This window comes from Brachyistius frenatus, unplaced genomic scaffold (assembly GCF_029030835.1).
Source record: "Brachyistius frenatus isolate BFR_SWC_R1_liver_20210118 unplaced genomic scaffold, ASM2903083v1 Contig_127, whole genome shotgun sequence".
In the NCBI taxonomy this organism is placed as follows: domain Eukaryota; kingdom Metazoa; phylum Chordata; class Actinopteri; family Embiotocidae; genus Brachyistius; species Brachyistius frenatus.
In genome coordinates this window covers 673,362-692,500 of record NW_027210726.1, presented here as the reverse complement: position 1 = coordinate 692,500, position 19,139 = coordinate 673,362, and the positions used below count along the sequence as shown (strand labels likewise).

Genomic DNA, 19,139 nt, shown 5'->3' with positions numbered 1-19,139 from the left:
ACAGATGCTGGATGTCCTTCTTGTTTTCGCCACTTGGTGGCACCGTATCCAAATGAGTACGCTGCCCAAGAACTCTTTTTTTTTTTTTTTTCTGTAGTGAGTTGGAGCCACAGTAATGCTGTAAAAGTCACTCAAGTTTATTTCCTCATTCATATATAGTAAGATTCCCGTTGCTGATATTATCAATTGTGGTATACCTGCTACTGTTTTTAGTTGTTAGACTGGCTTGTGTTTACTTACTTTTATGCACAGAAAGTATCATTTGCACTGTGCAGTGAACTTGTTATTGCAGTTTTACTCCAAAATGTCATTTCTTTACATTGTAACTTTCACATTTCCATTTCTATACCCTTTCTAGGCCACACACACACAGAAACACACACACGCATGCACACACACGCATGCACACACTTGTGTCCTGACTTAAACACTTTAAAAACAATCACACCATCAGAAGCAGCTACCTCCTTTAACTGATTTTACAGCACAATCAGCACTGAACAGAGGAATAATAGGTATACTGTATAGTGAGTGGAGGAGTGTTTCTGACTTTATTCTGGGCCTAATGGGAAATACCTAAGATCTTGATCACACTAATTAGGCGCCCATAGCAGACAACACGCTGTGTGTTTGTGTCAGATTGGATTCTAGCAGCTAGCTGTATACAAGTGTTCAACATCTACTGTATCGGCTTAATGGACGACCTTTCCACCGCACCTGTCTCTAATAAGGCTCTAATTAGAAGTCCCATTTGGACCTCAGATGCTGCCAGTTAATGGATACTTAAACAGAAAAGATTTCGTTCTTTGGTGGAACAATCGAAGATGCTCAACAGTAATCACGAGAGGCAAATGTCAGCGAACAACAGAAAGGGTAAGCTATTATTCCACTGCTCTGATGAATGGACGATTGTCTTCCAGGGAAACTTTGAGGAATGTTGAGTACTTCATCAGTCCACCAGGGAAATTTGATTCGCAAACAGCATTTTCAGGTCTCTTGTAAACACGTCAAACAGCAGTCATTGCAAAGGACAATGAAGACATTGCCTAAATTAAACTCCATGAGAACAGACAAAGTATTGAACAATCGATTCATGTCCTGACAGTGCTGCATGTACGGAGTGGCCACAGCATGGTCAACATAGAAATGAAGCACCTGCATCGCTCACAAGCAAGCACATGCAGAAATGAACTCACATCTTTTCCTTTATGACACTTTTATTTGTATCAGGTTCTTCAAGGAAATTGTTAAATATGGGAAACAATTGTTTAAATTGTCTAAAAATCCCCTGAAATGACCACAGCCAACAATAAAGGCATCTCTCTTAATGTTGCGATTTCCCTAACCTGCCTGGTAGCTCTTTCTATCTCTCGGCTCATTTGTTCCTACTTAACATTTAAATCTAAAAAAAAAAAATGGTTATGAATATTCTCTGTTTCCTTTTTTAAAAGGCCAGCTTAATAATTTCCTAAAGCAGCTGGGTACTGTAGTTATAGCAAATGTAAACCAAACAGGCCTAAATATGCAGGTGTTTGGGGAGTATTTTCAGTCGCGGATTGATCCACATTTGGTATTCCATAGTGAGAAATTGCAGCAGAAGAATGGTGTACAGAGGACTGAGTGAAACTAAACCATGTTCATTTTAATGAATGAACATTCACCCAGTACACCACTGAGCTCCCTTAGGTTTTTATTTGGTTTTGAACATTAGTGCTGCTCTGTGGTACATATGGAAAGCCTGATGCAGGGATTTGTTGGCAATAATAGAAATATAGAATTCCACAGGTTTAACATAAAATTAAAGACAGCCTAGTTTTGACTCAAACATTTAGTGCTTAATGATCTGAGCGCACGATCTGAAGCGCATGGTGCAAGTGCATTGAGGGTGTGTTCAAGTCCACTTTTGATAGTTTAACTGTAGATAATCTGAATGCAAACGAAGGAGCATGTTTCAAATTTAATTAATAGACGTGTTAACATGAAATGTTTCAAACAGAGTGTCATCTTCCACTCCTTTTAAGAGCTGGGTGTGATTGTATCTTTAGGCAGTTTGCGATTGTAACTGTGGATTTCCCAGATAGTAGGAAAGAACTCTTCTTCCTACTTCTTCTTGTGCAGAGGAAACATGCTCAGATTGAGCACATTGTTTTATGCTGTAATTATCTTTTACATTGTAATGTTCTTATTTTGCATGTTTTGCATGTTTGTGCGTTGTTGCATGTCCCTGTGTCACTATGTAGGCGCATGTACGTCTTTAAAATAACACTTAAATACTGCACCACTGATTTACGACCGGGTTTTTGTTGGTCAGTAGCTCCCCCGCTCCCTCCAGATAGAATTGTGACAACAATGAACCTGACCACACCTGTTTTAAGACCAACACACCCACGGTTGCACACATGGGTACAAGTATTTTCTATTTAAACAACAGAAAAGTGTGTTTTTTTATGGTGTTACTGAGTACCTGATAATCCCATTCTTAAACATCCGTCACCTATAATCCAAATTTCTTCAATGTTTCTGCATTACTGATGCCCAGAATAGGAAAAGGGCTATTATATCATATTGGTTTTCCTGGAAGATAAGCACATGTTCAAATCCTAAAAATCAATGAGGGCCGAATGCCATTCAGCTATGTCAGTTTAGGGGCCCAATGTCACACTGGGTCATGACTTGTGGGGACTCTTTAATAGAAGTGAATAATCCCTTACCTGTGCTTTTTCTACAGTGACGAGTCAAAAGGTAAAAGTAAAGGTCTCTACTTCGTGTAAATTTCATTATATATATATATATATATATAAATTTATTAAATATAAATATTAAATTTATATATAACAACATTGTTGAACAGTTTGTTCCAAGAAAAAAGAGATTAAAAAAGAAGGACATTGTCCAAATCGAAATGACAAGCACACTGTGTCATCGTTTGTAATCCAGTCATGAGGTATGATTCAGATTACAGGGCCACATATGCTCTTCAGTGCAGGCTGCTGTACTCTGAGTGGTTTTGTGTAAAAGTCTCTGCACAATGGCATTAGACAGAGTAAATGTCATTAAGAGAGGACCTAAAAAAGCAATTTCTTCTCGCACTCCCTTTGCTGTGTCTGAGCACCGTCTGTGGCTCCTTGTTGATGGATGATGGTGTTGCACGCTGAAGCACATACACACTTGTTCTCCGGAGTCTTGCAATTCCCCCTCAGTCAGAGGCTGATTTACAGGCCACAGTCGAGATCATTTGCCAGACAGGTACTAAATATTAAAGGTACTGATACTAACATCATCTTGTCTCTCTGTTCTCTCTTCATTCTCCTCCCATCTGCGCATCTCTTATTCCTCTCGTCTTCTTTTCCTTTATCCTTATCCCTGTCTCCCTGTCGTCTCCCCAAATACACTCCCTCACCTTCATCCTCCATCCATCTTTGTTTCATACAAATAGGCTTCCTTAGTACCGGAGACCAGTCCGCAAAGGGAAACTACGGCCTGCTGGACCAGATTCAGGCCCTGCGTTGGCTAAACGAGAACATCGGCCACTTCGGCGGGGACCCGGAGAGGATCACTATCTTCGGCTCTGGAGCGGGGGCGTCCTGCGTCAACCTCCTCATCCTCTCGCACCACTCGGAGGGTAAATTGAAAGCTTCGTTGCGTTCTGTTGTTGCCTTTTTCTCTTGGTACAGCAGTCATTTTTCTTCATGTGATTTCACCATCCACGTGGTGTTTCTGTCTGTATGTCTGTAGATTAATTAATATAGATAGAAAAGCCAAGCACAGCCTTCACTGGTCATGGGATCTATGGAATATAAAGGGTGGGGATTTTTTTGTGTGCAATTGCTACAGTAATAGCCTGGATCCAGCTTTGTGTATTATAAATTTATTGAATTTTGGATTATTGCTGCTTCCATAAATTCTATGTGATATGGTGATGTTTCAGTCCTCAGTTTAGATCATTTCTTGCTCATCCCTAAATAGCCCCAAAGCATATTTAAAAACCGTCCTATTAAAACCATACAGTATGTTCATGTTTTGCTTGAATTACTGTTGTTCAGACTATTTTTGCTTTTATTTATCCTTCTGCTATGTGATGACACGTGTTTTATTTAACGTAAAATGGGATCACAGCAGAAAAGTCTCAGGTTGCAGCATCCGGCCCAGAAATCATTTAAGTCCTGTGATGTTCACTTGACACCTCCATCCCCAAAGGAAAACTCTGCTTCGCCTTTGAACTGAAGAATTTAAGCAGTCATGTGCCTAATGAGCAAGTCCAGGTTTGATCTAGTCTATGTCGTTCATGTCTTTGGAGGATAAATGACATGGGAGCTCCAACATTACCCCGCATTACCGAGCTTGGCGAGCACTCCCGGCTCTGTTCACGGTCCACTGCTCTGCAGCAGGAAGGCTCTACCTCCACCGAAACCTTACTTCTGTCTGACCTCATGCTCCCCATTACCAACAACACACCCCGAGGGCTAAGTGTTCATATTGAACCACCGAAAGACAGAGGCCTCCGGACCACTCGACTTTGATCTGAATTGAGATCAGTGTAACTTGACGATCCGCAGCCAAATGGTCACGCACTCGCCGCCTTTGATCATGCTGTTCTTGAAGCTGTCCTCCTCCGATCGCAACTTCTCTGCTCTCTCCGCCGCTCGAGGACTCTCCCTCAATGTCGCTCTCCTCTCTTAATTTTCCGTCTCGCACACGCAAACTGTAAAGGACAAGAAACGAGGAAGAAATGGTGGGTGAAAAGAAAGAGAGATCAGAGAGAGCGTGTTCACACCACCTCACATCTGTTTCAATTACTGCTCTGTGTGCGTGTGCGTGCGCGTGCATGTGTGTGTGTGAGGCACCGAGCAAACATCTGACTCGTCTTTAATTTTGACTCATCCTGTCTGTGTCGATGTGCCTTGAAAACAAATGTGTCGTCAAAACTCGAGTGAGCATCTGTGCACCGCTGCTGTGTCCCTGTACCCTTTCGACACAACCTCTACAATTACCACTGATTAACCCGGGCATGCCACGGACTTTTCCCCCCCTTATTGGCAGGTGACCCACTTAGCAGTCAGAAGCCTCCCAAGACCACCACGCCTGTTACATAACGGTGGTCACAAAGTACTTAAGGCTGGTATTAAGTGCCAATGCAGAACATGTTGACTGAAGAGGTTTTTTTTTTTTAAGTGCATACACTGTAGAATCTAAAAGTAGGAAGAAAATAAAACAAACAACCTGCAAATATCACAAAAGAAGCCCCTCGTTATGGACCGGCATCATGACCCGTTAACCACTGCTGACCATGCTAACCCTTTCTCTGAAATGAAGTGTGCAAAGCTGAAATGGCCTGTCTTTCATGGATAAAAAGAATTACTTAAAGGAATACTGTACTATTTTGGAGGAGATAAAAAGCTTGCACACTTCTGTCTGTGTGTTTATTACAAAGTTAAAGTCGGTACAGGAGGTGGTTAGCCAAGCTGAGCATAAAGAGAGGAAGCAGTCGTAGCTTGGCTTATTTCAAACTTAAAAAAACACGCTTATCACATGCTGTAATTATTATTAGTTGGTTTTATTACAATTTATTTGCATTTCTCTTTGCGTAACGATTAAACAAATAGGATGTCTGCTAATTTGTGAAATTTAGAAATGTTTTAAGTACATTTTCTGTGCTTTCAGCCTTTATGCTAAGATAGGGTAATTACCTCCCGGCTCGGCGGACATAAATGTGGGATGATTTTTTTTTTTTTTTCATTTAACTCTCAAAAAGTAAGTAAAAGGATAAATGTCCCACGAAGTGAATGTTTTGTTTTAGATTTTTAGATTGTAACCAGAACTGTTGACAGTTATTGTTTAATCTTACATTTTTCGATGAAGCCCCACAAAAGGACCCTCGACTGGGGAAACCTGCATTAACCCTTTGTCTCGTGTTGCTGACAACCACCGACCCACCTCACCCCACTGCCACCTGTCTGTTCTCACACCTCCGCTTTGTCGTCACCCCATCGTCATCTTCCTCTTCATCAGCATCTAACGGTGTAACATCAGCCCGCTAGACGCCGCCTGTCTGTCATGCTCCCCTCCCTCTTCCCCGCCCGGGTTGCCAGGTAAGGAGTCCGTCATCCGCATGCTTAAGGGACACCAATCATGTCAACGACACGGCGTCACAAATCAAGTCCGACAGCGGAGACACTCGGGATGGATAGCAGGAGGGAAGTGGCAGACGGGATGGAGGGAGGGGTTGTAAGTGATACTGATAGGATGAAGCGGGTGGGGCGGGACGTTGTCCATGCGAAGTGTTAAGAAGAAGACAAGGAAAGGACAGATAGAAAGAGGTAGTGTTGTAAAGGGAAAGGAAATGCACCGAAATGGAAAATAAGGGAAGAGAAATAGCCGAGTCGGGAAGGCAGGAGGCACTCGGGGAGTGACAAAGAAACTGATTTTGAAGACGAATAAAAAAATACCCACTCTGTCTATCCCCCCCTCCCCCCTCCCCCTCCCTCTATCTCTCTCAGTGCAGATATGTAGGTGTAGCTGTTTCCCAGCTACTACTTGCTATAATTGATTTCCCAGGGAAAGGAGGCTCTGCGGCTCTGCTTAATAATTAACTGACCAATCCTCGGCCCAGGAGAGGAGAGAAAAACGAAGAAAGGGAGCGCGAGTGGAAACAAGTGAGGCAGGCGGCCCCTTAACGAGCCACTTGAGTGGTTCAAACAGCACAGGACAGGCAGAACTAAGGAGGCAGAGAGAGAGACAAAGAGGAAGAGAGGGAGGAGGAAATATATAGCTGGAGAGAGGCTGAGAGAGGAAACAGCCAGCACAAGAAAGAGGAGAATGGCTCTTTTGACATCTCGGATGAGCTTATTCCCAGTCCTGCCTCGACTTTTTTGGGGGGAGCTACAGCACCGCAGTGTGCTCTGTCAGTGATGCTTTTGCTCTGTAGTGCCATCGCAGATCTGACAGTTTTTGTCTCGTGAAAAAAAATAGGATGAAAGAAAATCAAAATTTGCAGTTTTAATAAAGGGTAATTTGAAGTTCATATGTGGTTTATGCAGTCTTTCTACATCCTGTCCTGTCCCGAATCTGAATTTCTTCAAACATCTCCATCCTGCCTGCAAAAAATATAAAAACTGGGGGAAATGCACGACAATTTAGAGACTGTCACGTTTCATCATGTGTTAAGGACTGATTTTTTAAAAATGCCGTATTATTTTGCCCCACCGTAATATGAATGTCCCTCTTTCCCACCTGTCCTTTCAGGTCTGTTCCACAGGGCCATAGCCCAGAGTGGAACGGCTATCTCAAGCTGGTCCGTCAATTACCAGCCCCTCAAGTACACTAAGATCCTGGCCCGCAAAGTGGGCTGCACCTACACCGAGACGGCAGACCTCGTCGACTGCTTGAGGCGCAAGAACTTCAGGGAGCTGGTGGACCAGGACATCCAGCCCGCCCGCTACCACATCGCCTTCGGTCCCGTGGTGGACGGAGACGTGGTTCCCGACGATCCCGAGATCCTCATGCAGCAGGTGGGGTTCTGGCAGCACATATGCTCTCTGCTGGGTTTTAATATCGTGCGAGTAGAGTGGCTTTAGCTGTGAAGAGACACCAGACAGGAAGAGAACATGAAGAACTTGTCAGAGCAGGTGTGACGTTTCCACAGCGTCAGGAGACTGGCGGTGACGTTTACCAGCCGGTGCGAGGTCACACCCTTCAAAGCTGTTAGACAGTGAAAATAACTCCAGTGTTGGTGATGTACATTTCCTTGGTGGTTTATTTTAGACCCATGGTGCAGTGTTTTTTTTTTTTTTCTTCTTTTTTCTTTTGATCTTCAATAAAAAACATTGAACTTATAAACCCTTCGTCACAGGACACATAATGAGTTTCTCAATAAAAGAGGGATTTTCTTTTTTCAGTTTTGTTGAAATACTTTAGAAGAAAAGAGAAAAAAGTAGTAAATATAATTATCTCAAAATTTAAAAAAATTGCATGGCCTTTTTTTTGTCTTTCATCTGGTGGCTTCCTGGTTTGGAAACCACTGCATGTGACAGTAACATATGACTCTTTCACGGTCTTAATTGTGTTTTTACTGAGAGTGAGACACCTCTGGACACTGAGTGGGGTTATTGCACCTGCTGGATGCTAGTCCGGAGATTGAAGAGGGATCAAATTAAACTTGTCAATCTTTGTAGTGTGTTCCATGGTAGGTAGAGTGGACCTCTATGTACTGTCAGAGAAGTGTCTTTGGGTAATTTAACCCAGCTGGTTTTCTAATAGTTTGGTTTTTTTTACAGCTTACATCAAAGTCTGTGAAGAGTGCTCCTTGTTTTCCCCCAAAAGAGGGCGTGGACAAACCAAAGTTCCTGGATGTCTTAATTCAGGAATATTTGGGTTAAGAACGGGTCTGGCTCTCACCTTATCGATGAACGTGAATTGTAGTCGACAAGTCAAGCAGCAAATTCCTCCCTCAACGACAGCTGCCTCCATAAAAGTTATTTTCACTGCATTACATAATGGCTAAATCCATAAGGCATGTGAGCGGGTTGTGTGTCTCTGCACACAAAATGACTCCAAACCACAAAATCAGTACAGTCACGAACACTGTAGCACTTTTCTTCAACAAACATCGCATCGTGACGACGTAAGCGTGCTCGATCCCAGAATGCGAACTGCGATACGAGTGCAGGCCGGCGGGGCAGTGGGGATGTACAGTCGTGCTCGGCCACGTTACAAGGTCAAACGGGCCTAGTGTGAGTACACCCCGAGTGGATCTGTTAACTTGCTTGCTTACTAAATTTAAAAAAAAAAAAAGTAATTCTGTTAAACAATGGAAATCTCTCACATGCAGGAAAGAACGTGAAACAAACTGGTGGGAAAACACTTTGTTACAAATAATAACTGCAATGGACCCAGTGTCATACTGTATGTGATATGTGATGCAGAGGAGTACAAGTGTGACAGCTGCATCTGCTTTGTTGTTACTGTGGTAGACTCTTCTATTAGATCCCCAAAGCAATTCATAATCTGTAAGAAATAAATATAGGTGAGCATGAAAAGGTTTCCGGTGCTGACACTGTAGACTTTGAAGACTCTACGAGAACAGTTCTTACAGGTTGTGCAGTCCTGAAGCTGGAACCCGCGGCGTTATTGAATATTTGACGTATTTATTATGTTTTGATGGAGCAAATGTTCGGAATTTAAGGGAAAGAATTGCAGTGTCAAAGCAGTAAAAATAGGTCTCTGGTTTGTGAACAAAAGGTATTCATGCACACGAACATTTCCAGTCATAAATATCACATCTATAAAAAAAAAAAAAAAAAAAACAGGATCAAAAAATTGACCTTACAGACAAATACACGTGAATACATGTGACTTTAGATTTGATATATGTACAGACAGTCCAATTTAAGCACTCAACATGTCATTCCCATCTTTGTACCACCAGGGGGAGTTCCTCAACTATGACATCCTAATAGGAGTGAACCAAGGAGAGGGCCTGAAGTTTGTGGACGACAGCGAGGACAACGACGGCATCTCAGCCGCTGCATTTGACTACACCATCTCTAACTTTGTCGACAACCTCTACGGATACCCCGAGGGTAAGGAATACCAATCTCACACATCCGTCAGCCTTCCAGCTCCTCCATGTCCAGATAACAAGAGTTTTGTAGTATCATAACTGTTTTGGGTTATTAGGAGCTCTGTTAGTTGAAATGTTTCAGGGATCTATGCATAAAAGACTAAAAATAAAGGAAAAACTTTAAAAAATATATATATATATAAGTGTGTCGGTGTAAAGTAGACCATATAAATTAAAATTCAATGCAAAAATATTCCCTAATATCTAAGTTATGACCTTACACACTACAGTTCTGCTTTTTGGTACTCATAAAATAAAAGTGTCTCATTTTTTTGGTTCTAAACAAAGCTTATACATGTTAACGTTTGCTTTAACTTAACACGCTCAACAACAACAAAATACATCAACAACTCCAGAGCAACAGCTCCCTGTGGAAATGCAAGTCTTTAAAACATTATGTGGGCAAAGAAGGAGAGGAGATAAGATGGGAGCCCAGTGAAGTGTATCAACCAAGACAGGCATACTAAAGAGATTGCCTATCATCGAGATTATCTTTCACCGTGGTGGGTCTGTGCTTTGGCCTTTGAGGCTCTGTGGGCACTAATGCTGTCGCTCATCATCCCCCAGGCAGCCGGCTCCCAATCACAGCGCTGTTGTTCCTAACAGATCAGCCTGCAAAGCCCTCACAGCAGGCAACACTCAAAATACAGACACGTTTGGATAATGCAGTCACGCTCAAGTGCCTGTCACTCATTCTACTTTGTAAGAGGCATATCTTCAGTTGAGCTCTTTTTGTAGCTCAGTTTCTTTTTTTCTACATCTCTAAATCACATACAGACACCTCTTATGTTTTCCCCTGTTCCTGTAATTCTAGTTCATCTGAGCAACGTGTACTCGTGTCTTTCTCAGCTATCTGTTTCCCATCTCTTGACCACTCTCATCGGTCGGAATTTTCTACCACTGTTCTTATTCTACTCTTATCACAATTTGTCTCCTTTTCCTTCCTCTGCCCCCCTTTCCTCCTCCCACGTCTTTGTTCTCCAGGCAAAGACATCCTGAGGGAGACCATTAAGTTCATGTACACAGACTGGGCAGACAGGGACAATGGCGACATGCGGAGGAAGACTCTGTTGGCTCTGTTTACCGATCACCAGTGGGTGGCGCCGGCGGTTGCCACCGCAAAACTGCATGCTGAGTTTCAGTCGCCGGTTTATTTTTACACGTTCTACCACCACTGCCAGACCGAGACGCGACCCGAATGGGCCGACGCTGCCCACGGAGATGAGATACCGTACGTGTTCGGCGTACCCATGATCGGTGCCACAGACTTGTTCCCATGCAACTTCTCCAAAAATGATGTGATGCTCAGCGCCGTGGTCATGACGTACTGGACCAACTTTGCCAAAACCGGGTAGGCCTTATTTCATATCAATATACTTTGAATTCTGTTTTCGCTACGAGGTGTGTCTGCAGTCTTCTTCTGCTAGCGTAGTGCTTCTTCCGTAGTAGAGTTGACGAGACTTTCCAAAGGTTTTGGTTCCCGTAAGAAAGGTGTATCTCTGAGCTAAGTCTGATTTCACTCACCAAATATGAGTAAAAGTTCATTTGGATGCAAGTTCATAAATACAAGCTTAAAAAAAGGCTTTATTCAGTGTTTTGATGACAACTCAATGTTCTTTAAGCAATATTGATGAAAACAATGTCCTGAAACTTACAACTGATATGCCCCTCTGTGCTCCACTAGGGACCCCAACTTGCCAGTCCCTCAGGACACCAAGTTCATTCACACCAAGCCCAACCGCTTCGAAGAGGTCATCTGGACCAAGTTCAATTCAAAGGACAAGCAATACCTCCACATTGGTTTGAAACCCCGTGTTCGAGACAACTACAGGGCCAACAAGGTGGCCTTCTGGCTGGAATTAGTTCCCCATCTTCATAGTCTACATGAAGAGCTCTTCCCCACCACCACCCGCTCTCCGCCAGGCCCGGGCACCGGCACCATCAGACCCTGGCCCAAAAATCCAGGCCCTCGTACCACTCGTCACCCCTACCCTACCTTCCCCTCTGATCCTGAGACTGAGGGTTCAGAGCGTCCTCGCCAGGACCTCTTTCCTGGAGACACCCGTGACTACTCCACAGAGTTGAGCGTGACAGTTGCCGTGGGGGCGTCACTCCTCTTCCTCAACATCCTGGCCTTCGCTGCCCTTTATTACAAGCGCGACAAGCGGCACGAGATGCGACGGCACCGGCTATCTCCTCAGCGGGGCGGCCCTGCCAACGACCTGGCCCACAGCCAGGAGGAGGAGATCATGTCCCTGCAGATGAAGCACTCGGAGCACGACGCTCACCACGACATGGAGCCTCTTCGGCCCCACGACATTCTGCGGCCCGCCTGCCCGCCCGACTACACGCTGGCGCTGCGCCGTGCCCCGGACGACGTGCCGCTGATGACGCCGAACACCATCACCATGATCCCCAGTACCATCACCAGCATGCAGCCTCTTCATGCCTTCAATACTTTCCCCTCCACCGGCCACAACAACACCCTGCCGCACCCCCACTCCACCACCAGGGTATAGTAGGGACTGGCCCGACACATCGCCACCTAAGGACCAGAAATACTGGCTCTGCTACTGATCTGGAAGGGAGGCCTCTGGATGTGGGCCTTTGTTCTGTTCTCTTATTCTCTTGTTTCTCCAAAAGCAACTCCACCCGTCCATCATGTGCTGTCCAACTTAGCAGCTCCCTCTACTGGTGGCGTGTGGAGATGTAACTGAACTGCGCGGCAGCAGGTGATGAGTTCGGTGGGTGGCTCAGATCTTTTGAAAGATACTGTTTTCAAAGAAGGTCTGATGTTTCCAGACTAAAGGCACCCCCGACTTTTGTCCAAGGGACGAATGCTTTTTGCCCCTTGTTGTTTTCTCTTCTTTTTACTTTGATGTCATCTCTTTTTTTCTGTCCCCGGTGTGTTTATGTGCACATATCTTTCTCTTTTCTACATCTGTGTCTTATTACTGCGTTGTTCCTCTCATTCGACACGTGATTCCCTCCCTCTTCGCAATGCTCCTTTTTGCTCTTGGGATTCATGATCTCCTGAGCTGCTGAAGGGGCCATAGAGTACATACAGTAAACATATAGCTATGAAAACACTGATATCTGATACTTTCATTCTACCAGCATTCTTGGTGCCAAGTATGTACGACTGTGTTTGCTTTCTCATCGAGGGAGAAAAAAAAACCTAAAGAAAATTCTAGAGTATTCCTATTTACTGTCAACTAACGGAGGCTATGTGTTTTCATGACAAAGTGCCAAACTGGCCCTCGATTGTGTTTTTTCTTTCTTTCATCTCGTTTCTTTTTTTTCGAGCATTTGTTTAACTGTTGTTTTTTTTGTGGAAAGAATTTTTGCTGAAAATATAGATATAGAGAAATGATATTATATATAGTTATATTAAATGTGTACAAAGGAGAAAGTATATAAATGGGTTTTCTCAGTGGGGAACTATGCATGAATTATTTTTTAAAGATGATGGCGGGGAAAAGGACACTGTATCTGTTAATGCACGTTTCCCAAATCTAATCAAGTCATATCGGTCCGCGTTTAATATTTCGGTCTTTGTTTTCTTTCACAGAATACACAGAAATTCCTGAAATCTCTCAGCAAATCATATGCACCTCCCTCATTTATTCAAAAGGAGTCATTGCCACACATCTCACGTTACAGTACAAGCAGCAACTGTGAACACACTTTTCTGTTCATGCTCTCCTTTATGGTTTTATTTACAGGTATTTCTCCAACCAGGTGATGCAGCATGACAGCAGCAAGCCCATCATCCCTCTGTAACTACTTTTTCTTTCCGTCTGTATGGAGATGATCAGTTTTTAGGGTACACGAGGTACCAAATCTGTTGCTGTAGCTTGCTTGTACAGAATTATTTTTTTATTTCAGTGGGAAACAAAGCAGAGACAGGCAGCCTCTGCTCTTTTACGTACACCTTCCCTCTCCTGTCTGCCCCCCTATTTCCAGCACATGCATATTCTGTTGGATGTGTGCCTGTTTGAGTGTGTGTGTGTGTGTGTGTGTGTGTGTGTGTGTGTGTGTGTGTGTGTGTGTGTGTGTGTGTGTGTGTGTGTGTGTGTGTGTGTGTGTGTGTGTGTGTGTGTGTGTGTGTGTGTGTGTGTGTGTGATATCAGAGCTGCTTCACTTGGGTAGAGGTGGGCCCTAATTAGAAAACGAAGAGATAGAGAGGCAGACAGGTAGGATCCCGCCCTCCAATAAGTCAAGATTTAGGCTCCAATATGATCTCCTTCCTGCTGCTTACCCAGTCGCCCTTCTCCGTGCCATCGCCACTCCCTCTCTCCCTTCTCCTCGCTCCATCAACCTTCGTATTCAAGGCTCATAATGCGGAGATCACCCGTAACTTCCCCACTGTGATCACAAAAATCCAAAACACCTGACTTCTCTGTCAGCGCCGTTCCACATCATTTCTGACCTCAGTTCAGCTCTGCTATTATCCTCCCATTCAAGGGTTAGTTTACTCAGCTAGTGACGTTTTGTGAGCTCATCGGTTGTAAATTAAACTTTAAGCACACTGAGGGTAACCAGTGGGCTTTCACGGCCCGCAGCGCAGAGCTGCAAGATAAAAAAAAAAGGGGGCCTGGGATCTCCTTAACAGGGTAAAAGTTTCTGATTCTGCTCCTTTCTCTGGGGCGAGAATATGCCGGCCTGCAGCTCAGCAGTGCCCCCCTCTGACTCTGATAAAGATGTCAAACACGGATCATGGGTAATACTCTGCTTAATACAGTATGTTAACCGAACTGATGTGCTGTTGTTCGAGCCCACAGGAACACATGGTAGCTTACATCCAGTATGGGAGAAGTTAGTCACCGGTGCTGTCTTTGCTTGTGCTCTAGCTTTAGCCTGTTTGATTGTTTGTTTTCTATTTTATTACTGCCTAATGGGGTGGTGGGGGAGGACTGGAAGGGGAGACATAGACCTGGCTGCTCCTGTCAGAGATTTTGTAAGGGGAAATGTGCACAATGTAAATCACAAAACAACTGACTTGGGTGTGCTGTGGGCGGAACAGATGGTGGACAGAAAAGGGACGCAATCTGTGGAAACGAGACTTTGGGAGAATATCGGAAAAAAGACTCACAGCCTTAAATGTAGAAATTAGAATCAGAAGAATCAAGAGAGGGTGAACTAATCACAAGCACGAAAGGACATCCAAAGGCACGACCATCTCTCGGCCCACAATGTTTGCCAGGAGGATACCTTGCTAATCTGTCTACAGGGGAACCGATATGTCCATATGAACCCTTTTGTACACACTCCTGTGGATATGGAGGCAGTGAGGGGTTGTGAAGTAAAACCATACCACAACACGGCTACAGTGACACCACTGGAGGCGAGAACAGAAACAAGGTATTTAGTTTGGGTCTGTTCTTTTTCCTTGTCTATTTTATAAGCTAACACTGGAGGGTGCCATTGTGGCAGATTCAATGCAGTCAGTCCACTCTGAGCAAACTGGATGAGGCAAGAAAAATACCAAACTGGGTCGCAGGATGGAGACAGACACAACATCTGGAAGAGGATCAAAACTGTACATTTTTAAATGTAAGAATCAAACAGACAAAATATTTGTAAATATTAAGTTTCTTGTTTGTTTTAATTTTATTTTTAAAAAAAATTTGAGTGAATGAATGATATGCTTATTTTGTGACAACAAAAGACAACAGGTGCAATTTGCAGATTCAAAAAATGCCCACTTGAGGTTTCAAATTCATGAATGCTGCCATTGGCATTGAAAATATACTTTTTCTTTCTTTTTTTCTTTTTTTTAACTTGTTCTCATGTTGCCTATTATCATCATGTGGGCATCCTGTAGCATCATGATTCCAAACCAGGAACGTCACTGTAGCAGAATTCATTTCCACAGACGCCCCAGACACAACAGAGGGCCGAACACAGAGTAGTTAGCATTTGCTAGTTTCCAATTACATTTTAAAATTTTATAATTATGGTTTAGGTCTGTGGTTTCATTGCTCTATGTTCTGGTATGGTAGTGAAATCTATTTCTCTCTGTCTTTTTTCTTTTTCCAAGTGTTTGCAAGCTTTTATTTTGAAATCTTCCTTGTGATCCAAGTATACTCCTGATGAATCTGTGCTGCATGATGTGTATGACTTCAGAGTATTTATGTCAACATTTCAGAGGCTGAGAGCACTGATAAAAGCCAGCTTTGCCTTTCAATGATTCAGGACATAAACGAACCTAAACCAAGACACCAAACACAAGTGCAGTAGTCCAGTTAATGTTAGCTCACTCAACATGTAGCAGTGTTTACATGTAGCCACTCAGTGACATGTGGGACAGACATGAGGGCTTTGATACCATAAGATGCCTCATATCCTCATCGAGTAATGAGATCACACAAGTGGTCGAGTTGTTTCACTCCACACACTCGAGGTTGTGTTTCTCTCGCAGTGATGTGATGTAGCAGAAACGTTTCGTGTTATAAACAGCAGAAATATGGGCAACATGTTAAGTCAATCGGAGAAGTCAGTCGGACTCTGGGCTTGTGTGGATCCAACCGGATGTACGCGGACCCATATTTAGCCTTTCCTGTGTCCGAAAGGTACTCACTGCAGCCTCGTGGTTCACAGTTGATTTCAGTTGATGCTTCTTTCAAAGTGCTCAAAAACTGCCAAGCAAAACAAGACGGCTTCATATCACTCATGTTATTCAGAGATCCTGTGTCATGTCAGTGGTGTGTGGCGGCACGTGATTAACACTCAACTCGCAACGGCAAACACACACAACATACACTGTCACTCACTTATGACCCTTCAGCTTGGTTTCTGCTGCCAATTTGCACCTGTTGTCTCGTTTTTACATTCTTTGTTGAGTTCAGAAACCCAAGACTTGAGATGAAGAAAAATGTTAAATAATGGAATTTAAAAAAAGATGATTATTAAAAAAAAGTCAAGTAAAACTATATAAATAAATGAGGTGATGATATTTCTGTTTACTTTAGAAGTTATTATACACTGTATGCTGTGATTCTGATCTGGGAAACATTAAAAACATTCATAGCCAGACTGCAGATTTTGTCTCTTTATTCAGTCACTGAGCAGAAGTAATGTAACACACTGATGATACTATATACTGTATATATTTATAGAATGACTGATCCTTTAATTTGTTTACATGTGTAAATATTTTTAAACTTTAAAGACAGAAAAGCAAAGTAATTCTGAATTCTAAGAAAACGTCTGATAGCTCATGTCATGTACACTCAATCAGGATGATCTTCCAATAACAATTTATTATCCTTTATAAAAACAAAAAAAATTATTTGTTCAAGTATCCATTTCTTTGCATACCTCTCATAAGAGTGACTGTAGCTCAGATAGACTTCAAATTCATTCTTTGAAAGTAGATCCAGTAAAAGCAATTTTCTGCTTTTCACCAACGATATCAGTTCCCAGGTGACGGTTGACAAAGTCTTCAACAGCCGGCTTCAAGCATTGGTTGGTGAATTCTTCTGCCTTCTTCTGGCACTGGTCTCGTTCCTGGAACACATCTTTGAAATCAGCACAAAACTTGTCCTTGTTTTTAATCAGACATCTGTAGGGATCATTTACTTGTATGAAATCTTCATGCATCTTCTGGAACTGTCCGGCTGCAAATCCACAGATGTGTTGTTTCAGAGAAACCTCAAACTCGATGTCTGTCTTAAGATCTTGATTGTTGTGCAGCTTTGCATCAATCATCTTTAGGATCTCCTGGATGTAAGTGTCATGGTAATTTTTTTTTTCTTCCATTCTTTCAGCTACAAACTTTGTGCACGCATCTATGATGCTCTCAGACATGTGTGAATTTTAAGGTTGTAAAACTTCCTGAATTGGTCTTTAAACTGTTTGTTGTATCCTTGAGCTGTATATTTGAAAGGCTGTATTCCACAATCTTTCAGCGTCTCTTCATCTAATAATTGACATGCATGACTCCCCTTATGTCCCACATTTGCTCTCAAGCATCTAGGTATGCTGGTGAAGACATCTGTCCTCTTTTGTCCATAAAAAGACATTTTCTTCAGTGTTTCACTCCATATCTTGTCAAATTCTTTGTCCAGCTCTGTGTCTGTCATTTGGACCTTTTTCTTTCGACATTGATCAATTAAATCACACACTGCTTCTTCAATCTCTTTTTTATGATTTTCCTTGATTTTGTCAATTTCTGTCATTCCCTGTCTGATGCTGTTGTGAGCTGATTAAAGACAGAGTTTTCCATTTCTTGTCGAAGTCTCTTTGCGCTGTTTGAGAACTCCTCTTTGTGTCCTTCGATCAGATAGACATGACCTTCTGTTTGCTTGAAGTATTCTGTGAGATTTTGTTGAAGTTTTTTCTCCTTTGACGACAGCAATGCAGAGGCTTTAATTTTCAAACTTGTGAGAAGTTCACTCATGTCAGATGTTTCAGAATTTGCAGCAACTGTACCAAAATTGGAAATCTTAGTTTCTGCATCGGTCACCCAGGTGTACATTTCTTTTTTGAATTCCCATTCCCATTTGTTGAATTCAGTGCAGAGCTTAATGTCTGTGTCAGCTACAAGGCTGTTTCTGAGGATGACGTTTTCGTGCTTCACTGCATTCCACAGGCTTGTCGTCCACTCTTTAAACTCCATGATATTATTAGCAGATGACTCACAATTACCCCGTAGGTGGAGGATGTTTTTCTTCAGCTCATACACAGATTCCTCATTAGGGAGGTCCTGCTTTGGTATAGGTGCTGGTTGGCTGTCATGGCTTACAGGGGAACAATGGAACTAAGTCATCATTGATATACCTGTGCATTACCTACAATGACAAGTCAAAATCTCTTTTGTGAAAAAGGTGAAAGCTGAAAAACTCACCAGGAATACACCGATCATAGCACAAATGTACAAGGTTTAACATACGACACAGTTCGCAACACTTCAGAAGAGACTGAGATACAGAGTTAGCTCAAATATTAAAATGGTTATCTTTATATTCAACTATCAATCCTATCAAAAATGTCACAAATACATTCACTAAAAATGAACATAACTCACACCAAGGTGAGTCAAATACAAAAGCCCAAATAGCCCTCTACTACAAAAAGCTTTAGACTGCAATGTTCACTCGCTGATGTCCATCAAGCAAACAGCACCAAAAATAAACACATCTATACACTGATGACTTTTAATGGTGAACATGTTGCTTATTTTGTGGCATTTATCTGTGACTGCGGCACCTTTCTCTTATTATTTTGTCTCCCTCCTCTACCTTCCCTTGTTTTTTCTGACCATTCATTTTGTCGGGTGATGTGTTTTAAAATGTTGATGGAAGAGAAACTGGTACCTGCTATGTGTGTCACAGAGAAACATGATCATGTTTTTGGGCTGTGTGAGCCATGAACCTTTTGCCAGGATCGCATTTGTTTTCCTTGGAAGGCGAAGGAATCATTTGCCATGCAGAGTCAGCCTTTGCCATTCTAGGAAAAACAATTCTAGTAACACTGTGGCTGCTTTTGCCAGGCCATGATCTTCAGGCTGCTGTAA

General features: G+C 42.8%; 1 protein-coding gene across 3 annotated transcripts in view; it reads left to right on the top strand.

Moving 5' to 3' along the window:
• The window catches only part of nlgn2a (neuroligin 2a), a 135,564-nt gene extending 118,907 nt beyond the window's left edge, over positions 1-16,657 (top strand). For all 3 annotated transcript variants that reach the window (XM_069714160.1, XM_069714159.1, XM_069714161.1), the window contains 5 exons: positions 3,437-3,622; positions 7,243-7,508; positions 9,425-9,578; positions 10,604-10,970; positions 11,304-16,657. In XM_069714160.1, the coding sequence (XP_069570261.1) occupies positions 3,437-3,622; positions 7,243-7,508; positions 9,425-9,578; positions 10,604-10,970; positions 11,304-12,138 (1,808 nt within the window). In that variant the 3' untranslated portion in view covers positions 12,139-16,657. The remainder of the gene's footprint in view (positions 1-3,436; positions 3,623-7,242; positions 7,509-9,424; positions 9,579-10,603; positions 10,971-11,303) is intronic.
• Positions 16,658-19,139: the final 2,482 nt, after the last annotated feature.